Here is a 20160-nt window from a genome sequence, read left to right as displayed (position 1 = left end):
GGTAGAAAAATACATTCCATGGAAAAATTTCTGTCTATTAGTCGTAACATGCTGCACATCTAGAAAATGAACAGTAGTTAAAAAATAAACAAATGGCAGGAGACAAAATGCTGCAGTGTAAATGTTCACCAATACCTTGCATTTCACATGTAGAGTAGACTGAACCAACACAGTACTTAACCAGTAACATGTCAGTTGTTTATTTTTACAGAAACATGCAAAATTGTTCTACATTAACTCATTTCCCAACCCCCAGAATTCCACCTGCTCTGAAATTTGGAATCAGTCTCAAACATTTATCATACTTACTGCCTGTTAACTACAATAGCAGAATTGCTGAACTGTAGGGGGAAAAGCTGGGGGTCTTAAATCTCATCTCCCAGAAGTATTTTAAGACTTCATACCTGACCATCAACTCCTGTTCCTTTTATAGGACTGTCACTATCATTCAAGGGGTACTTACCTCATGTCTTCCCATTAACTGTGGTGTGTCAAAGAGAGAGTGCTTTCACATCCTGCGCTGCCTGACTGTGATTAAATAGTGAAAAATACAAAAGCTGAAATAGTTTCTACTTTGCTGCCTTCTTGATCATTAGAAGGATATGACCAGAAATTTCAGTCCTTGGATCTCCTGTTGGGAGACTGACCAGAGATCAAGGAAATCAAATGTTATGAGAGAGAGAGAAGATGAACGATAAAAATACTTTCTAAATGTAAATATAAAAATGTAAACATTCAGTAGAAAAGGAAAATGATTACAGGGTTGTTCAAAGTATGGGGAAAAGGCAGATTTTAAGAGTTTATAAAATGTGTAATGCTCCTGGCAAACCACAAAATGCCATGATTTGCTATAAATGAGTATTCTGCCAGGATATTTAGATTTAGATTAATTATTACAGATCAAAAAAGATTTTAAAATTGGTTATTTCATAATGCACATGTTGCCTGATCTAGAAAGCTAAGCAAAATCACTCCTGGTTTGGTGGAAGAGGACCTTTTAGGAAACTCAGGGTAGTTGACTATACTGAGAAGTCAAACTTAAAGGCAATACCAAGTGATAGGAATGCATCTGTGTAAATTATCAAGAATCAAGCTTGACTCCAATGAGATTTTACTTTACTTTTATATAACTGGAAGCTAATTTATAAACCATTAACAACTCTATGTGCTTTCCTGGATTACTGAGAGATGGACAAGCATCTGAACAGGCCTCCAAGCAGAAGAGAATTATTCTATTATCTCTGGTTTAACTGGTGTAAAGAAGTCATAAAATAGTGCAGAATCCAATCTGGTCCACTGGGTCACAGAGGTTTTGTCTTCTGAACTTTAGGACAGATGCTGGAGCCCATCCACAGGGAACTTCTCTCTAGAAAGAAGATGGGCTCCAGCTGGGAAGACAAAACTTCTGTGTCCTGGTGGACAGACCCAGATTGAATCCTGCAACATTACCCTGGGACACGTATATTCGCCTTCATTCATAAAATAGTGGCCAGAGTATTTTTAATAGGGGGGAAATAAAAATATTTGAATTATGTGAAAGTTCTTTGCAATGTTGAAGATAAACTAAGTTTTTTTTTCCCCTAAGGCTACCAATTTACAAAATATGGTTGCCGGAGGAAGAATGATCTGAAGATGATCCGTCGCAGTTACTGTGAGTCTATCTCAAAACCCAGGCCCATTCGCAGAGTGTGCAATCTCCAGGAATGTTCCCAGCCAATGTAAGTGGGTCTCTCTGAATATTCACTGCCATTAAATACTCATCTCCTAATGGAATATTGCCTTGCTTCAGATGATTTTGTCTTAATGTTCTTCTCTTTCTGTTGCTTTTTTTGGATCAGGATTGCTCTGATATTTTTTGTAAAGTTATCACCTTAGGAATTACATATGATGTAATGTGAAATGATGAAATTAGCAATATTAAGATTAGTTTAAAAATCAGGTAAATAAGGATGTGCCCTGATTGCAAAATGAATTTTGAAGAGGATAAAGGTGGGGTTTTTTTAAGAAAAACATCTTAGTAAACATAGTAGAATAAGTCATTATTGAACACGTATAAGCACCTGAATTTTTGAAGGGGAAGCACATAGAATTTATATCAATTGATTTTCAGTTCTTTAAAAATATGTACAGGCCATTATTGAAAAATATTCTATTTACTAATGCTAATCCAAACAGCAATAAAAACTGTAGCATAACTTTTAGAAATGTTGGGTTGTTGAAGAATGGTGGAAAATGAGGATTTTCTGCTTACAAAAAATTTAGATGTAAGCATTATATGGTATTTTTCATTTATATAGTTACTTCTGGTAATTTTAAACAAATATTACACTCCATGGTTTGGATTAACAGGCATTGTAAAGATAGAGGACCTGCCTTTGTTCCTAATCTAACTAGAGACTAGCAATTTAAAAAATGCATAAATAGGACTATCACTTTTTGAATCTCATACATGCTCATTCTTGATAAACCAGGATTTAGCATCATGTCCCAACCAAATTAGTTGATGTGTCTGTAGTAAGTTACAAGGCTGTGCATTCAACTACCACTTAATTCACACCATTGGTTGTTAGCAGACTTTCAGTGTAGTAAAACAAACATACCTAGAAGGAAGGAATATCATACAGCAGCCTTTTTGTAAACACATTAATTTGAAAATCCTAAAATCATAGATGACTTGAGAACAGTGTCCACTCTATAATTAATTTGCTTTTCACATTCCTTAGTTCATTGTGTCCTAACTAAAAAGTGAAAGGGATATCTAGGTATTTCTTGGAAAGAGCAACTATTTAATTTTAAAGAGGAAAGTCTCCGTAGAGGTTGTTTCTATTTCACTTACTGTAGATCAGAGGATATCCCAGCCTGAGCACAGCCTATTTGTGAAGCATCTTGAGCAATTCACTGCTGGGAAATGGAAATGGTGTTAGATGGAATATCGCAAAAGCGAAGAGTCCAGAGTTTTGCAACACTTAAGTTTTTAGTATTTACAGGTATAGGATTGTCACACACTCTGTGATTATCACAGATGCAAAAATAGTTAAACATTGTTCCCAAGAGAAATGGTTCTATTACTATGAAAGATTTACAGTGACACAACAAACTGTGAAGCTATGGCTTTCATTCTTTCGTATGGTACTTAGCTGACTTTGAATTGTTGGCAAAGCGAAAGTAGCAAATTTATTTCTAAGAATTATGCTGCTTCTGTGCCAGCTTCTGATAACAACACTTGTTTTAATAGTTGCTCTCTCTGCTGGTTTCCATATTAACTGTTTAGAGTATTATGAATAGATGATCTTATTTGTCAGAAAAACTAGAAGGAAATTCTGTCCTCTTAAGTCTGGCACATCCACATTAGGATAGTTCAATAGTAGAATTTATTTATTTATTTATTTATTTATTTATTTATGAGACTTATATACCACTTTAAGTGCAAGCACTCTCTAAGCGGTGTACATCAGTAAGCAATGTATATATATATTTACATTGCCCCCAACAATCTGGGTCCTCATTTTACCTACCTCGGAAGGATGAAAGGCTGAGTCAATCTTGAGCCGGTGAGATTTGAACCGCTGACCTGCTGAACACAGTCAGCTAAAGTGGCCTGCAGTACTGCACTCTAACTGCTGCGCCACCTCGGCTCACCTCGACCTTATTTTAGGTCATGTTTTTAGCTCTGATTTCTAGTACAGGTAGTCCTCGACTTACGACCACAATTGAACCCAAAATTTATGTTGCTAAGCGAGAAAGTTTTTAAGTAAACTTTGCCCCATGTTACAACATTTCTTGCTATAGTTGTTAGGTGACTCACTGCAGTTGTTAAGTTAGTAACACGGTTGTTAAGTGAATCTGGTTTATCCATTGACTTGGCTTGACGGAAGGTCACAAAAGGTGATCACATGACTCTGGAACTCTGAAACCGTCATAAATATGAGTCAGTTGCCAAGTGTTTGAATTTTGATCACATCATCATGGGAATGCTGCAGTGGTCATAAATATGAAAAACGATTGTAAATCGCTTTTTTTCACTGCCATTGTAAGTTTGAACAGTCACTAAATGAACTGTTGTAAATCAAGGACTACCTGTATATTGGGATTTTATATATTTATAAATTCGTCATTCTTCTCCTTTAATGAAAATTTTTAGTTTTCTCTCTTGTCCTATTATTTTTTTAAAAAAATCAGAAAAAAGCATTTTTTTGAAGGGAAGAATTATTTACAATTCATTCCAAAATTTTATTTCAACCCTTAGTCCATTTGTAGCTTTCTAAAACTGAAGTTTTAACGAATCTTCTGCTGTTTATCTTAAGATTTTAAGCTTGTAGCTAAAACTTTTTTTGTTAAAGCATTGAAGACAAACTTACTTGATACTTTCAAACTTGCTGATCCAAAGATTTCTAATAGCTGATAAGTAGTTAACAAGCAATTCCTTCTGTGAACTTAGTATCCTTTCAATGGAGCCAATTGTGCTTGAACAAGATGACTATTCCCTCATCTCCCACTGCTGAAAGTCTGCTAGAGACCACCCCAAAAGTGCTTTTTCACTAGGCAACTGGACTTCCTTATTTTTCTTTGAAGATGTTTCACTTCTCATCCAAGAAGCTTCTTCAGCTTCTTGGATGAGAAGCGAAACATCTTCAAAGAAAAAACAAGAAAGTCCAGTTGTCTCATGAAAAAGCACTTTTGGGATAACTTGGATGACTGAGAATCTCCATAGGTTGCTGGGGCCACTATTTTGCAGTATCCTTACGTGGAGCACTTGTGGGCAATCTCTCCCCTGTCCAGAGAGGCTTAAAGACCTCGTCTACTCATCAGCTCTTTGTTCTTCATCACAGTTGTCAGCTCTGCTTTTCATGGACCTGTCTTCAATCGACTATTCTTCTTCTTAAGTCCCAGATCAAGTGATACTCATTCTGGAAGTACTCATACTAGACAGGAGCCTATCCTGTGGTCCCATTATATATTTGACTTAATTGTTTTTAATTGAAACAGATGGGTGACAGGTGACTGGGAACCTTGCAGCAAAAGTTGTGGGAAAACAGGATATCAGGTGCGTTCAGTACGATGTATCCAAACATTGCACGACAACACAAACCGTTCTGTCCATACCAAATATTGCAGCAGTGATCGTCCAGAGGGCAAGAGGGTTTGCAATCGAGAACTTTGCCCTGCACTGTGGTGGATTGGACCCTGGTCACAGGTAAGCAGATATTTGTATCATGGTTCAATTTATACAGGGGGACTATCCATATCCATGTGCTTTCTCAATCAAAATAACTGGAAAAGTCTCTGTGCCCCTTCAGTTCCTGTATCTTGGAGATACAAAATGGAATGTATAGATGTTACATTTATATAACAACACGGCTCCACGTTTGCCTTAGAGCAGTGGTTCTCAACCTGTGGGTTGGGACCCCATTTGGGGTTGAATGACCATTTCATGGGGATCGCCAAACAACGCAGTCCGCATTTTTTCCCCTTTTCCTTAGCTGTGCTACTCCCTTTTATTCTATTGGCTTTTGAAAGCCAATAGAATTAGACTCTCTTGAATAGAGTCTAATTCTATTGGCTTTCAAAAGCCAATAGGAATTGTCCAGGCTGTCTCTGCCCTGATGAGTCCGCCAAAAGTCCCATTCTGCAAACAGTGCTGCAAGTTGTCTGCAGCGAAGGTGAGCTGTCTGGAAACTTCCACCCCTCCCTGCTGAGCAACTACTAAAAATGTAAGTAAAAGAGGGCCAGGGGTGGGAGGTGGGAGGCCAGCGGGCGCAGGGAGGGTTGCTGGCACATGTGGGGCCCAGCGGGTGCCTTACCTCCCGGGGCTGGGCCAGCTGGTGGCCCAGCCGGTGGTTGGCCTGCGCCGTCTCTGCTGCTTGCCAGCTACGCCTCAGCCGGCACAGGGGGTGGCACCACGCATGTGCGGCGCTCCTGGGCAGGAAAAGTCCTCGACTTACGACCGGTTGGGGGGTCACGGCATTAAAAAGGTTGAGAACCACTGCCTTAGAGTCATCCAGAAGTTTAGAAAGTTGGAAGAAGAGTAACAATACTGTGATTGTTAGCGCTAAGTAATTGTGCATGTGTATAGGTGAAAGATATAAACCAAAAATGCATTTACAAAAGAGAATCAGAAGCCCATTTTTCTTTCTTTGCTCTCCAGTGTTCCGTAACCTGCGGTAATGGCACCCAAGAAAGGCCAGTTCTCTGCAGGACAAGAGAAAATATTACTGGCTTATGTAAAGAAGATAGGCCAGAAACAACAAGGCCCTGCAGGCTACCTTCATGTTCTAGTGAGTGTACACATTTTAAAAACTCTGACTTCTTGAGTCTTTTGGAGAGGCAGGGAAGGGGAAGGGCTGAAGTTGGGAAGACTCCTTTGTAAAATGCCAACAAACTATAGAGGAAAAACAGTCATTATTTTCTATTTTATTTCTCTATTGTCAGAGTAATCTGTCCCATATTCCCAGTATTAACAGTTTTATCTTTAATGCAGCTGGAGAAGAAATTTGAAAAACACTTCTTAAAGAAGTCTGATTTTGGGGGGAGAGGGGGGAGCTCACTGCAGATGGTGGTTTGGGGGAAAAATGCTAGCCCGCTAGTATGAAATAATAAAGAAAGCCAAAATGATGAGAATCATTCTTGACAAGAATCTAAAAGCATTGTTTCTTCTTTGTAGATGACAGTGTTTTTCAACTTTGACAGCCTAAAGATGTGTGAACTTCGACTCCCAGAATTGCCCAGCCAGCCCTGGGAATTGAAGTCCACACATCTTCAAGCTGCCAAGGTTAAGAAATGTTGGTTTATGAATTACCAGAGGATCAAACTCCATTTTGGAATCTTTAATAGTTGAGACTAGGTACTGAGATTAGTCAATTATCACGTTTTTATTTTTTCTCACTGCTGTTTGTGTGTTCTGTAGTTCCACCATGTCTATGTCTTCCAATCTAGATCCACAATAGTCCACAATTGCTCTCCTTAGAGTTGTTGCAAGCCCTAATCAACCCCTGTCCCTGTTCTACTTGTTCAAAAGTACCCTTTCAAAGTTTTAATTGCACACCTAACAGCCCGAAAGTGTAAAGAAATCCTAAAATGGAAGTAAACTTCTCTAAAAACATTTATTCACTATCTTCATTTGTACTGTGTTAGCCTTTCTGAAAGCATGCCACATTGTGATACATCTGAACAGAAGGGCTCAAATGATTAACTTCATTAAAACTAAAAACACTGGTGTTTTTCTAACTATAGTTTTGGCTTGTAAAATATTTTCCTTTTTGTGATTAGAATGGGGTCTATTCATTCAGCTTTTGGATTGTAAAATGTTTCTTAAAAACTACAGAAAGTGCTCATATTTTTCCTCCTTTCTGCCCCAAATCTTTCTTTCTCCTTCAGAAAATTCATCTGATACATCCAAGAAGACTTATATGATACAGTGGCTGTCAAAACCGGACACGGATTATCCCATCCAGAAAATATCTTCAAGTAAAAGACCCATTTATAATTCTGCCTTTGCTTTTAACTGCATGCCACATCAGATGTGGACTTTGCCTTCTGCTCTATTCTTTTTCCTATATGGAACATTTTCTTGAATCTTCAGAGTTTTATCTTGAGATGAATCTTTTTTTTCCCCCTGCACTGGGTTGCAGTGTCCAATGTCTTGCTTCTCTGGAGATTGAGCAGCCCTTCATTGCTGCAGTGGAGGTCATCAAGGGGTTGGGTGTGTGAAGCAGAATATCTGCAGTTTGTTGTAAGTCCTCTAAAAAGTGAGCTGATGTCGGTTTGCTTGTTGGTTAGTGATGGTGAAAAAAGGCTCTTAACTGGCTCATGATTTGAGTTTGATGGTGAAACTGACAACTTATTGTGAATGTGATCACATCACAATAATGACAACTTGTAGTGCTAAGGTTTTCCTTTCCTCTAACTCATGGCAGATAAGTAAGTCAGTGTCTTTGCAGGGTATTCAAGCAGGGCAAAAGCAACCATTCCATCTTTCTTTATAGCCTCATTGCTTCTCAATCCATGAGTCACAATGGCTTTAAAATATGTGTTTGTTACCATGAAAAAAACCTTATTATTCAGGAAGATGAGACTTCTTTTTATATATAGTCCATCAAATGCTGCTGCTACTATGTACTATGCTTCAAAGGAATCTTTGTTTGGTTTTGTAGCGATTTCCAAAAGTAGAAAAACACAATTTTATCAGAGTGTACTTTATGTTCCTTTTTTTCTTTTTCCTTTGAAAAAACAATTAGAAAAACAACATGGCAGAACATGTACTTATGCTACAAGTTGTGGTGTGCAGTATTGTAATATTGTTGAGACAATATGGCATTGACACACAATGTAATGTCAAAAGTTGTTCAGCAATTAATTCTTTATTCATCATTACATTCATCAGTCTTTTTTCACCATATGCATATTTGGCTTGACTGTTCAGTTTTTCTATTTGTGTGTGTGTGCGTGTGTGCGTGTATGATCTATAGATGTGTGTCTACTGGCAAGCATAATAGTGTGAACTACAGAATTACCTCAATTTTTATTGATTTGTTTTATTTTGCTTAGGGAAGAAGAAACTATGTTTAGAAAAATGCCTTAAACTTTAATTGCATTGGCATTAATCTCCAGTTCCAGCTTTAAATAAGTGTACGGGTATCATGAATTGATATTCACGTACAGAGTATTTTACTTGAATGATTAAACACTGGAAGGAAATTTGCACAGTCCATGTATGAGGAAGAAAAAAGGATCATTACCAAATTGGATGAAAGAAAAGTATTTTGCAACACTTAATTTGTTTCATTGCAATTTATTCCTTCAACAGACTTTGTATTGAAGATCTAAAATTTATTCTCCCTGGACCACTCATGCAATATCAAAGAATAGAAAGGCATTAGTCCTGGGGTACCATAACAATTTTAGTACTCTCTTTCCACTAACATTTCAGATACCTTACAAAAGTGACCCTGTGGATTTTGGCAATGTAGCACTTCAAAATGGTCATTATCATGTGATCACATATTTAAATTTTGCTGTTATTATTATTATTTCCCGCTGCAACATGTTAGTAATTACACATGGCAACATAAAAGGCAAAGACGTGTTATCTGGCTCTAAATACTGTTATGTAAAATAATTGGTGTATAACTGTTATCAACTTACTTATGACTGTTAGTTACCTTTCAATAGACAACTATTAAGTGATGTTTGACAATATGGGTGGCTCTAGAGAATGGTGCAATAAGATACCTGGGCATTGCGCACAGTTCTGTATGCACTTTGGTTTATCAGGGATATTTTATCAGTGTTTTGTATGTATTTAACACAATATTAAACGTGCCAATTCAGTTTGCTGTTCAATATTTTCTATCAGGCCAGTTGAAATGTGTACCAAAGTGATTGTACAAATAACTATTTTTTTCTTACTGCTGAGTTAAAGACATACTTCCAGTCTATCATGCGTATTGAAAAATAAAAGATTAAAGTTCAGCAGGTCTGGCAGTTTTGTTGCAGGAATAAACACCTATATTTATCCTGATATATACAAGTCACAAGCTTAAGACAAACAGGTGCAAAGACTTTTGCACCTTAAAATCAAGAAGGTTAATGGTTGCCTTTGTGCATGCAAGTGGCTTGCAATCCAGGAAGTGACTGATGCCAAAATGAATTTGTTACACCTTTAAACTGCCACAAATCTTGTTGATGCTCCATGGCTATCCCAGCCCACCCCACCCCACTGTGGAAGTAAAGAAGATATCTTTCTATAAATCCTTAAATATAAATGAAATGCATTTTAATAGCATCATAGGACTCATTTCACCTGACTCTATATGTAATCTACATATTTTGCATATTTTACTGTGAAAAATAAGGCATTTTTCTAAAGCTGTTTCAACAGGCTCCTTGACTGAACAGCCAAATGTTTCTTTAATTAGTTTGAAAATTATGTTTAGTTGAAAAATTAGTTTCAAATATATTTGGAAAAAATCAAATATAGATCATTATTTTGCCATTTTTAAATTTCTAGACATATTTAACCCTACAGTTGTTAAATTAATAGTTTTATATATAAAAAACATTTGATCTCGAACCTAAAGAATTTAGGCAGTTATTTCCCTTGGAATATATTTTATGAAATCAGCACAAAGTCAAATAACAGCAACAAAATTTGTTTGTTTCTTTCCCATAAATATCTGGGAACTTTAACTTTTATAATGCTGCCATACAGTTATATTTGTATAAGTATTAACATATGCTAGACTGATATATTTGCCAATTAAACACATTCATGCCCTATATTTTAGAGGATGAGTAAAGAACTATTATATAGCCTTTCTGAAGTCAACGACTGCTCCTGAATTAGAGTGGGCTGTAATCTGCAATGCAGTTAAAAGGCTATTGCCCCCTAATCCCTGTGCTACCATATCTGCATGCAGCTTCCTTCTAAGTGGCCTGATGATCCTGTCATACCATCCTGATTGTTAGACATTTGCAAAGATGCATCTGAAATTTCTTTCTTTTAGAACACAGAAACATGGCAAAAATTTAGCGCATGCACACACACACACACACACACACACACACACAGCACAAACTACACTCTACCACAACTTTACCAAGGAAGGATTTGTAGCATGTATATCTAAAATTGTTGAAGCATCAAGAAATTCACATGGTGTCTTGCTCTCAGAAATTAAAGTGTGTATATCTCTTGTCTTCTGTTGACTACAGTGAAATGATTGGGGCTACATAAGAATATTGCTCTATGCTTCATAGCTCGTATAGTTTTCAGTGAGGCAATTTCTGGAAACTTTCTTGGTGTGGTTTACCATATGAGAAATTTCAGTCCTTATTTAAAATATGCTTCCTGCATCCTGCATTTACTTCTACTTAACTTAGTTTTCAGATTGCTCATTCTCTCTCTCTGCAATGCATACTTGGAAACCTAGTTTGAATTTCAGTATTGATTTCTTATGTAAACAAGGGTGCTTCAGAATTTTTTTTTTTCATGCTTTATAAGCAGGGGGAACATTGATATTTCTTCAGCATATATGATTCCTGGACTTAACCTGTTCTTATTTACAGTAGGGTAGCAAAAAATGAATTAATAATTCAAGCAACAAGGCCATATTGCAACCAGATGTAGTATGAAATTAAATACCATGTTAACTGTGCCTCCAAATTAATATTATCACCAGATGGCAATATGGATGTGTTTCTTCTCTTCCCATCTGGACACATAACGCAGCAAAACTCAGAGTTGTTCTGCTGCGTGCCCAGGCACTTGGTCTCTATAATGATCCAGCATTTTATGCTAATCTCTATCTTCCTCAGAACGTTTCTTCATACAAAGAGATGACATTAACACATCTGTCCCTTGTTTTCTTTTACAACTTTCCACATTTTGAAGGCATGATTAGGCACACATAGATGTTGAGATAAGTACATGAATCATGCAAGAAAGACAATACTGGTTCTCGGAAGAAATGAAGTTTTTGAGCTTGTTGGAGAGTTTTTGTAAATGTTCAATTCCCATGACAATGAAAATATGTACAGGTACATAATGTAGATATATGCAGGTACAAAATGGCCAGTTATTTAGCGACTGGTCAAAGTTATGACAGATCTCTCCAAGTCTATCTCCCAAGTTCTTGCAACTTACCACCCAGCTTTGAACTTCCAATGGCCTCCAGCTCTCCCGTGGCCCCATGACAATTTATAATGTTTTTTGTGTTTTTTTGCTGGAAACTGGTGTTTACTTCTGGTTTCTGCCAAAAATGCCCATTGTGGACAATGGATTCACTTAACAACTGTCATGTTCACTTACAACTGCAGTGATTCACTTAATGATCACTGCAAAGAATATTGTCAAATTGAGTGCAGTCACATAATGGCATGCTTAACAACTGGCATGGCTTTCAGCTGTAATTCCAAGCTTAGTTGCAGTCATAAATTGAGGACTACCTCAATTTATTACCTTCTCTTGATGCATCAGTTCCTACAAGGGAGGATTCATGATTTATCTAAACATAATGTTGTGCTTTTTTAAAAAAAAAAATGATGGGATCTCAGTTATATAGAGGACAATCTTTTTTAGAAAGTGAGACAATCAATTGAGAGAACTGCTTTGGTTTTTGCCTTTAATATGTTCCTGTCTAACGGCTACCTAGTAATGTTCAGCAATGTATAGAAACTCAGAAAATGGTGCACTCCTTATAGACGAAAGATTCTGTACATATGCCAATTAAGTCTTTAGCATTTGAATAATGGCATGGTATATTATGGGGCAGGGCAGCTTGGCTGAAATAGGGGAGACATGACAGCAGTATTTCAATATTTGAGGGGCTGCCACAAAGAAGAGGGGTCACATTATTCACCAAAGCATCAGAGGGCAGGACAAGAAATAATGGTTGAAAACTGAACAAAAAGAGAAGCAACCTGGAATTAAGGAGAAACTTCCTAACAGTGGAACAGCTTGCCTCCAGAAATCATGGGCACTCCATCACTGGACATTTTTAAGAAGAGGCTAGACAGTCACTTGTCTGAGATGGTATAGGTCCTCCTGCTTGAGCAGGGGGCTGGACTAGAAGACCTCCCAAGGTCCCTTCCAGCTCTATTCTATTCTATTTTAAAAGATGCTGGGCTTGTCAGGTGGAAAGCCAGCAGTCCAAGATCGATACCCAAGTACCACGCAATGGGATGAGTTCCTGTCCTCACCCCAGTTCCTGCCAACCTAGAAGTTTGAAAGCATGCAAATGTGAGTAGATTAATAGGTACCATTTTGATGGGAAGGTAACCGTGCTCCATGATGTCAGGCTGGCCACATTGACTGTGGAAATGTCTTTGGACAGTGCTGGCTCAATGGTTTTGAAACAGAGATGAACACACTCTATAGTCAGCAACAACTAGTGGAATAAAATCCTCAAGGACTCATTTAGTTTTTTATGGTATATTATTATAAAATAGTAGAAGCAAAAATGATGACGCACAATGAATTTGCTTCTTTGATAGCAATTTATCTTGATATCCGGGTGAGAAAGAAAAAAGACAATAATTTCAACTCAGTGCCTGTTATTACATAGCCAAAACAATGCCCAAGAAAAACTGTAGAAAAACAGTTAACACTACTCTCCCCATCAAAGACCAGTAAAGATTTAGTGTGCTCAGTGATTGTATAATTCTCAGTGACTTGTGATAGTACAATCTGAAACTTTCATGACAAATAATATAGTGAATGGAGTCTTTAAATGTGTGTGTAACATTTTTTCTCACCACCAAGGCTCTGTTTACATCATTGCCAATGTATATTTTGTTCCAGTTATTAGTATTAAAACAACAAAATAATAAGATATAATAAACAAGTGCAGGTATAATATAATATAATATAATATAATATAATATATAATATAATATAATATAATATAATATAAAATAATATAATATAATAAAGTTGGAAGGTGTGTGATCTGTACTATGCCAAATGTAGTAACTTCCTGTGATCAGATTAACAGAATGTATGAAAATAAGTCAGAAAACTGCTTCTTATATAAATAATTTTCATTCCACTGATATACATACTCAAGACAGGCTATTGACATGAGCTTAGGAAAATCCAGCATGTAACCAGGGTGATCCAGATGACAGGTGGTTCTAACAATTTATTGTATCTAAAAGTTATATCCTATATAATTTTAATGTGTGCATTTGGGAACACACAAACGTACATGACTCAGGAATTGTCACTTTGTTCCATGTCCTCCAAAAGTTGAATTGATGCATGACATTTGTTTTATAGCTTTAGATTACTGCAAAAAACATGAGAGATTTAGTTAAGAGCACATATAATACCTTATTTATGCAAGGATCTCTTAAAAACCAAGTTTACTTGATTCTGTTTCAGGTGTATAGCATATACTTAAATTTATTTTTCTCTTCCAGCAGAACATTGCAAAGAAGACAGATCAATGTTTTGTCGCATGGAAGTTCTTCACCGATACTGTACCATTCCTGGATATAATAAGCTGTGTTGCAAGTCTTGTGGTATGTACGCTAATGAAACAGGACATGGCAACTCAACAGTTAATGATATTGAAGAGAACATCACTCCCACCCTTACAACATCTGTTGAAGATCACATACCACATAGAGCAACAGGTCCACCAGATGTTGCCAAGGTAAATACCTCCAGTTCTGTTGTGACCAAAGAGCAGCCAGAAGGCAACACACTGGATGCACCCTATAAAATCCATGAGGCAGAAAATGAAGTGCCACAACACAATATCATCTGGAGGAGGAGACCACTATATGAAAGGATAAAGAACCAAAGAATTCAGCAGTTGATTGCAGAAAAAAAGAACAAAGGAATGCTCAGGGAATTGCGTTAAATTGGAACTATAACTCAGTATACATATATATATATTTTCTCTCTTATAGAGATGTTACAGTACTGCAGTAATGCCCATGCCACCCTAGAGGCTAAGTTTTTAAATAGTGGTGCTATGGCAGAAATGCCTAATGCTATAGCTTGCAATAAATAAACATGTAGGCTTATTTAATTAAAGAAAAGATAAACAGCATAACAAATGTTGGGGTTACAAATACCCACTGAAAATGGTACAATAGCATCATAGCTTAACTGCTATGCAACAATGATACATACAGCTAGTCCTTGTTTAAAGACTGCTTTGTTTAACAACCATTTGCAGTCATGATAATGATAAAAAGTTACTTTACAACAAGTCCTCATATTTATGACCTTTGAAGTTCTGCAAAGTAAAAGAAATTGAAGTAAGATCAGAAGCATAGTTGCAGTTTCATTTAGCAACCACTTTGCTTAATGAGTTGCTGGTCCCAATTGTGGTCATTAAACAAGGACTCCTTGTAGTGAATGTCAGCAGGGTTGTTTCTTTTCATTTTTCATCTTGCTCCATCTCTGTGTATGTTTGAATCCAATGGAATCTATCTGGGTAATACAATTTGTATCAACAAAAAGGTCTAATCAATTGATCCAAAATACTTAATAAGCCTACAAAACAGCTTATAGAATTTCAGTGGCAAGGAAGTATATGTCTGTTTTTTAAAAATCTGATTGCCATTTATTTGGACAGATCAAATTGCTCCATGTACAACAACTGTGATATCCATTTGCGCTGAACTCAAGCATACCAGACTTTCCATTGAATTCAGAGGTGCTACTTCTACACTCAGGGATGACAAAAATGTCTAACCGAAGTGTTGAGGAATTAATTCAGTCTGATTTTGGGATCCAAGCCCAATTAATTGCATTAACCACTTGAAAAGCACACTTGGTGGTGTTATGATGTTACTGTATAAAATCCAGCTGGAAAATAAATGTTTTTCAGAAACAGTAAAAGAACATTTTAAAAAAGCGTTCTAAGGCAATCTCTGTGCAACTATCCAAGTTTCCCATCTCATTCATGAAGAAGTAATGTTGGAACCATAGGTTCACAAGATTTTTGAGCCTGAGGTCCACATTTTTCCTTTAGCCAGCACTCCAGAACAAAGGGGCCAGAACAAAGGAGTGGGCAAGGCCAGGATAAAAATGCAAAATTAAATTAATTTCATGTATATATAATTAAAATGCAACACAACTAATATGATTATTCCCCAATAACAGTTTTTTCTTTTAGATTAAAAGTGACATGCTGGTGCCCTTTTTTGTAATGATGCTGGGAACTGCACCTAATCTTTCATGGACACCATGAGGCTGTGGGCCCCAAGGTCTATATCTTTGACCTAAGGATTGCAAGTCACTTCGAATCACTGTGTCTCTTTTCATCTTCTCACTTAGAGACCAAAACAGCCTTCTTATTTATGATATACCAATTCCTTCATCAACTTCCCCAAATTGTGATGAAGCCTGAAGGAGATACTTGGTGGCTTCATTAACCAAATGCCATGCTGACACTCTTGAATTCAATCTCTGATTCAGATATATAAATGGCAATAATTGTATGTTGATGTTGCACCAGTCTTGTCATTTCTCTCCTTCCCATGAATGCCCACACTAAGCCCATCAACTTCAGATAGATGTCTCACATACCAAATCTAGCTCCGCTATAAAAGTATGACTTGTACTATACATTTAAATAATTAACTTGTAATACATCTTGGACATGTTTTTAATATGCAAATGTTTCCCAAAAGTGTGCTTAGGCCACAAATGTTGATTTGGGACTCCATTCAATACTTCAGACAATAATCACTCTGACTCAGAATGAAAAGAGGCTGCCAATTTGATGCAGGCTTATTCTAAAACTAGAGTCAGTATAACTTCCCACTGAGAAGCAAAAATGAATATTATTACTTTTTGCCAGAAGTGATGAACTTTATAGGTACAATAGAATCCTCTAAGGGTTTCAGTTTCAAAAAGAGGTGCAGTGATGCCCTTTTGTTTATTTTTTTTACAGTGTCAAAATTAGCAAGCAAAATCTAACATTCATTCTTGTTTTGTTGGGATTCTTGCATAAAATACAAGTTTAAGGTATTCTTTAAACAAGTATTTTGGTTAGATGATACTTGATAGGAACAACTAATGTTCTCCTTTGGCAAATATTTTGATTTGGAGATCTCTTTAAAAGCTTACAATGAACACTTGGTGGTCTCCAAATTTCTGTAGGCAAGGATTTCTACTTGGAAATCCCCTTTATGAAGTCATTCTGTAATTTGAGGGAAGATGGGTCAGTTTCTTGACTCTGCTCTCCTTTCCTTCTCTCCCCAGTTTGGTGGTTATGGAAACAAAACAATAGATTTTGCAAACAGCTTCTGTCTCCAGCAACATGAAGCATTCATAAACATGCTCACTCAAATTGACTCTCCTTGCATGGATCTTCCTTGACCTTAATCGCAGATTTGGCCATGATTTGGAGTTTATCTGAATCACATGTGCAATCCTCATTTACCCGTGAATCACATTTTCAAAATCTATTTGAAATAAAAATGTATATATTTACTCACTGGAAAGCTAAATAATCCTAATGTCACTGTTTCCCTTTTATACTCTTAAAAGCTTGTAGTAAAATGATTGCTTTTATTCGCAGTCTTAATGATTTAAATGACTGGATTTTCTTTTTTTATTTCAGTTGGTGCTTTTTGTCTGAAGAAAGTGTAGCTTTTGTTTATTTCCTACATGTTGCACACATCCACTGGGGTAGTGAACAATTTGGGTTATCAGCAGGTAATTTGGTGTACTGTATTGTCGCAGAAGGGAACAGATGTCATTATGCATATAAATGCATAACGATACTGAATCTGCTTAGATTTTAACAACCTCAGTTTGTCAGCCCTTTGAGTACTGGTTTCCTCTTGCACAGCACTTTCTGAAAGCATGCATGGATATCAGCAGCAGCACAGGTAACACTACTGCTCACTTGGTTTAAAAAGAGAGCTGCATTTATTCATGGGTAACACCCTCCTCCCCCAGAATTTTTTAGTAAATGTGCTTATGAGTACAGCTTTGCTTTGATTGTAGATCTTTTTACTTGCAAACAAAAGCAGGCAAACAAAAACATTCAAAGCCATCTTGATGGCTAGACAGTAGGTATCAGCATAAACTGGTGGCAGGTTTAAAAACAGCTTACCTCAATGGTTGGTGAGAAAGACAGGCAAATAGTTTGCATGCTATTCTCAACAACTGATGGTTCTTTCATTACATTCCTGGACACTTCTTGCCCTGTTGATTGAATTGATAGACTTGTCTTTATCTGAGCAATGCATACAAAAGAAATTCTTTGCTGTCCTTTTTACCCTCAGAATCTAACTGAAGAAGTACCTGTATTACTGCAGGTTTTAAATAAATAATTACTGAAATCTGTTCTGTTTCTTTGTTTATTTTCTTTGGTTGGCTGATATTGTGCCTTTCTTCCAGGAGCTGAAGGCCCCTTACTTAGGACTCTCCATTTTATTCCCCACTATAATAAAATTGTGAGGAAGACCAGAAAATGGTTGGTTCAAAGTTTGCTTAAACAGATCAAAGTTTATTGTATAGCATACCACCTGTATCTAGGGATTCACGTTATAGCCTATTGAATGAGATCAGCCTGGAAGTATCTGATAGACAGGTCAGATAGGTGGAAATAAAAAATAGTGAATGCTAGATATAGGCAGAATCTGAAAGTCATCAAATTGAGGAAGTTAACAGTTAACATAAGATTGATTCCACATTTGAGCAATACAATATCCCTTTTTAATGTTTATTTGTCATGTTCCAATTCTAGTCATTTGCCACACATCCCGGCATTTGGCTTTGCATTCTATTAAATATAGGAAGACATTTAATCATTTGAGTAAATATGGCTACACTCTTGCACTTGCTTCTGCATGTATATTTGGTGCTTATTTATAGGGCAGCTTCTGTACAAAGGCATCTTTGTTGGATTGTGATGAATATCCAATGAATAAAGATGGTGAGATTATCCTTGCAGAACATGAGAAAATGCAGTAAATCATAATGTATCTCTGTAGAGGAATTCATATTTATGTCTTCTATTCATAAATGTCTTCTATTCATATATTCTTAATTTAAAAACATACACCCAACCACTCAACATTCACTCCTTGTCCAAATTATTACTGCCACTGATCATTTTTTCCCTGTCTATGGTAATTTGGAAAAGGAGTTTGTCACCATTTTACTGATTAATAAACTAGCAAGGACAATTGCAATACAGATTCATCGACAAGAGTATTTTAGGAGTGAGTTCCTGATCAGATTTGAACATATTTAAAACCTGAGCATCATTACAACAGGCACCTAGAAGGTTTGTTTGTCATGCCTTTTCATTTGGGAACAGTCGTGAATGTTTCTTAAGTGAAATATTTGACTCTCATTACACATCAGGAAATCCTACACAAGTATCTTTGTGGCCAGACAAAAGCTTTTGGCTGCCAGCATATGTGCAACCAATTTTCCACAAGAAAGTCAATCTGAGTAGAACTGTTAAGTGCAGATGCTATATGGCCAATGGTTGTGTGAATTGGTCCACAGAAAAGCTTGTTTGAAAGATACCTAAATGTTACTTTTCCAGTACTCAAAGGATTTTTGTGATTGACTTTTATTGTATAATGTATTTTATTTACTCACCTATAATGCACAGTGTTAGCTATCTTTGAATGATACAGCCAGTTACATACAAAGGCTTAATGTCAGTTGCAATGCATGCCATGAATTGTTTAATAAAATGTATATACAAATTAGATCTTTTACTTTTATAATTTATTAAAATCAAGATATTTGGGCTCTCTAGCAAGGAGTACAACTTCGTTGACTCTGTTTCAACTTTTAATAAGGTGCAGTAGTATACACTCAGTGATTAAAATGTAGATATTGTTCTATACTAGTGGTTCTCAACCTGTGGGTCACGACCCCATTTGGGGTCAAACGACCATTTTATGGGGGTTGCCAAACAACGCAGTCTGCCATTTTTTCCCCCTTTTCCTTAGCTGTGCTACTCCCTTTTATTCTATTGGCTTTTGAAAGCCAATAGAATAGACTCTCTTGAATAGAGTCTAATTCTATTGGCTTTCAAAAGCCAATAGGAATTGTCCAGGCTGTCTCTGCCCTGCTGAGCCCACCAAAAGTCCCATTCTGCAAACGGTGCTGCAAGTTGTCTGGAAGTTTCCACCCCTCCCTGCTGAGCAACTACTAAAAATGTAAGTAAAAGAGGACCAGGGGTGGGAGGTGGGAGGCCGGCGGGCACAGGGAGGGTTGCTGGCGCACATGGGGCCCGGCGGGTGCCTTACCTCCCTTGGGCTGGGCCAGCTGGTGGCCCAGCCGGTGGTCGGCTTGCTCTGTCTCTGCCGCATGCGTGGCACTCCGTCTCTGCCACATGCGTGGCGCTCCTGGGCAAGAAAAGTCCTCGACTTATGACCGGTTGGGTAGTCTTTGACTTATGACCAGTTGGGTAGTCCTCGACTTACGACCAGTTGGGTAGTCCTCGACTTATGACCGGTTGGGGGGTTGCGGAATTAAAAAGGTTGAGAACCACTGTTCTATACCAAGTATTCCTGAACATTCCTAAGGCATCTTTCTTTGGCAAAAACATGGAAATGGATTCGAATTGAGATTTCACATAGCTTTTCATGTGAGATTAGCTTTCCTTTTACAATTATATAAAATCCATCATTAGAAGTAATAGGATACATTTGCTCAGAAATGCAGTT

At 37.1% G+C, this 20160-nt stretch overlaps 1 protein-coding gene across 3 annotated transcripts in view; it reads left to right on the top strand.

Moving 5' to 3' along the window:
- Positions 1–17812, top strand: part of ADAMTS2 (ADAM metallopeptidase with thrombospondin type 1 motif 2) — a 274775-nt gene extending 256963 nt beyond the window's left edge. Inside the window, exons 18-23 of one of the 3 annotated variants that reach the window (XM_039340803.1) lie at positions 1586–1718; positions 4987–5194; positions 6146–6275; positions 7375–7464; positions 13918–14153; positions 16721–17812. In XM_039340803.1, coding sequence (XP_039196737.1) covers positions 1586–1718; positions 4987–5194; positions 6146–6275; positions 7375–7464; positions 13918–14153; positions 16721–16837 — 914 coding nt within the window. In that variant the 3' untranslated portion in view covers positions 16838–17812. Of the gene's footprint in view, positions 1–1585; positions 1719–4986; positions 5195–6145; positions 6276–7374; positions 7465–13917 lie in introns of all 3 variants that reach the window. The other 2 variants (XM_039340802.1, XM_039340801.1) reach the window with 2 other exon arrangements.
- Positions 17813–20160: the final 2348 nt, after the last annotated feature.

The sequence above is a fragment of the Crotalus tigris genome, unplaced genomic scaffold, assembly GCF_016545835.1.
Source record: "Crotalus tigris isolate CLP2741 ecotype Arizona unplaced genomic scaffold, ASM1654583v1 scf7180000017754.2947050, whole genome shotgun sequence".
Lineage (NCBI taxonomy): Eukaryota > Metazoa > Chordata > Lepidosauria > Squamata > Viperidae > Crotalus > Crotalus tigris.
The sequence above is the reverse complement of the archived record's forward strand: the minus strand, read 5'-3'. Positions and strand labels throughout refer to the sequence as shown.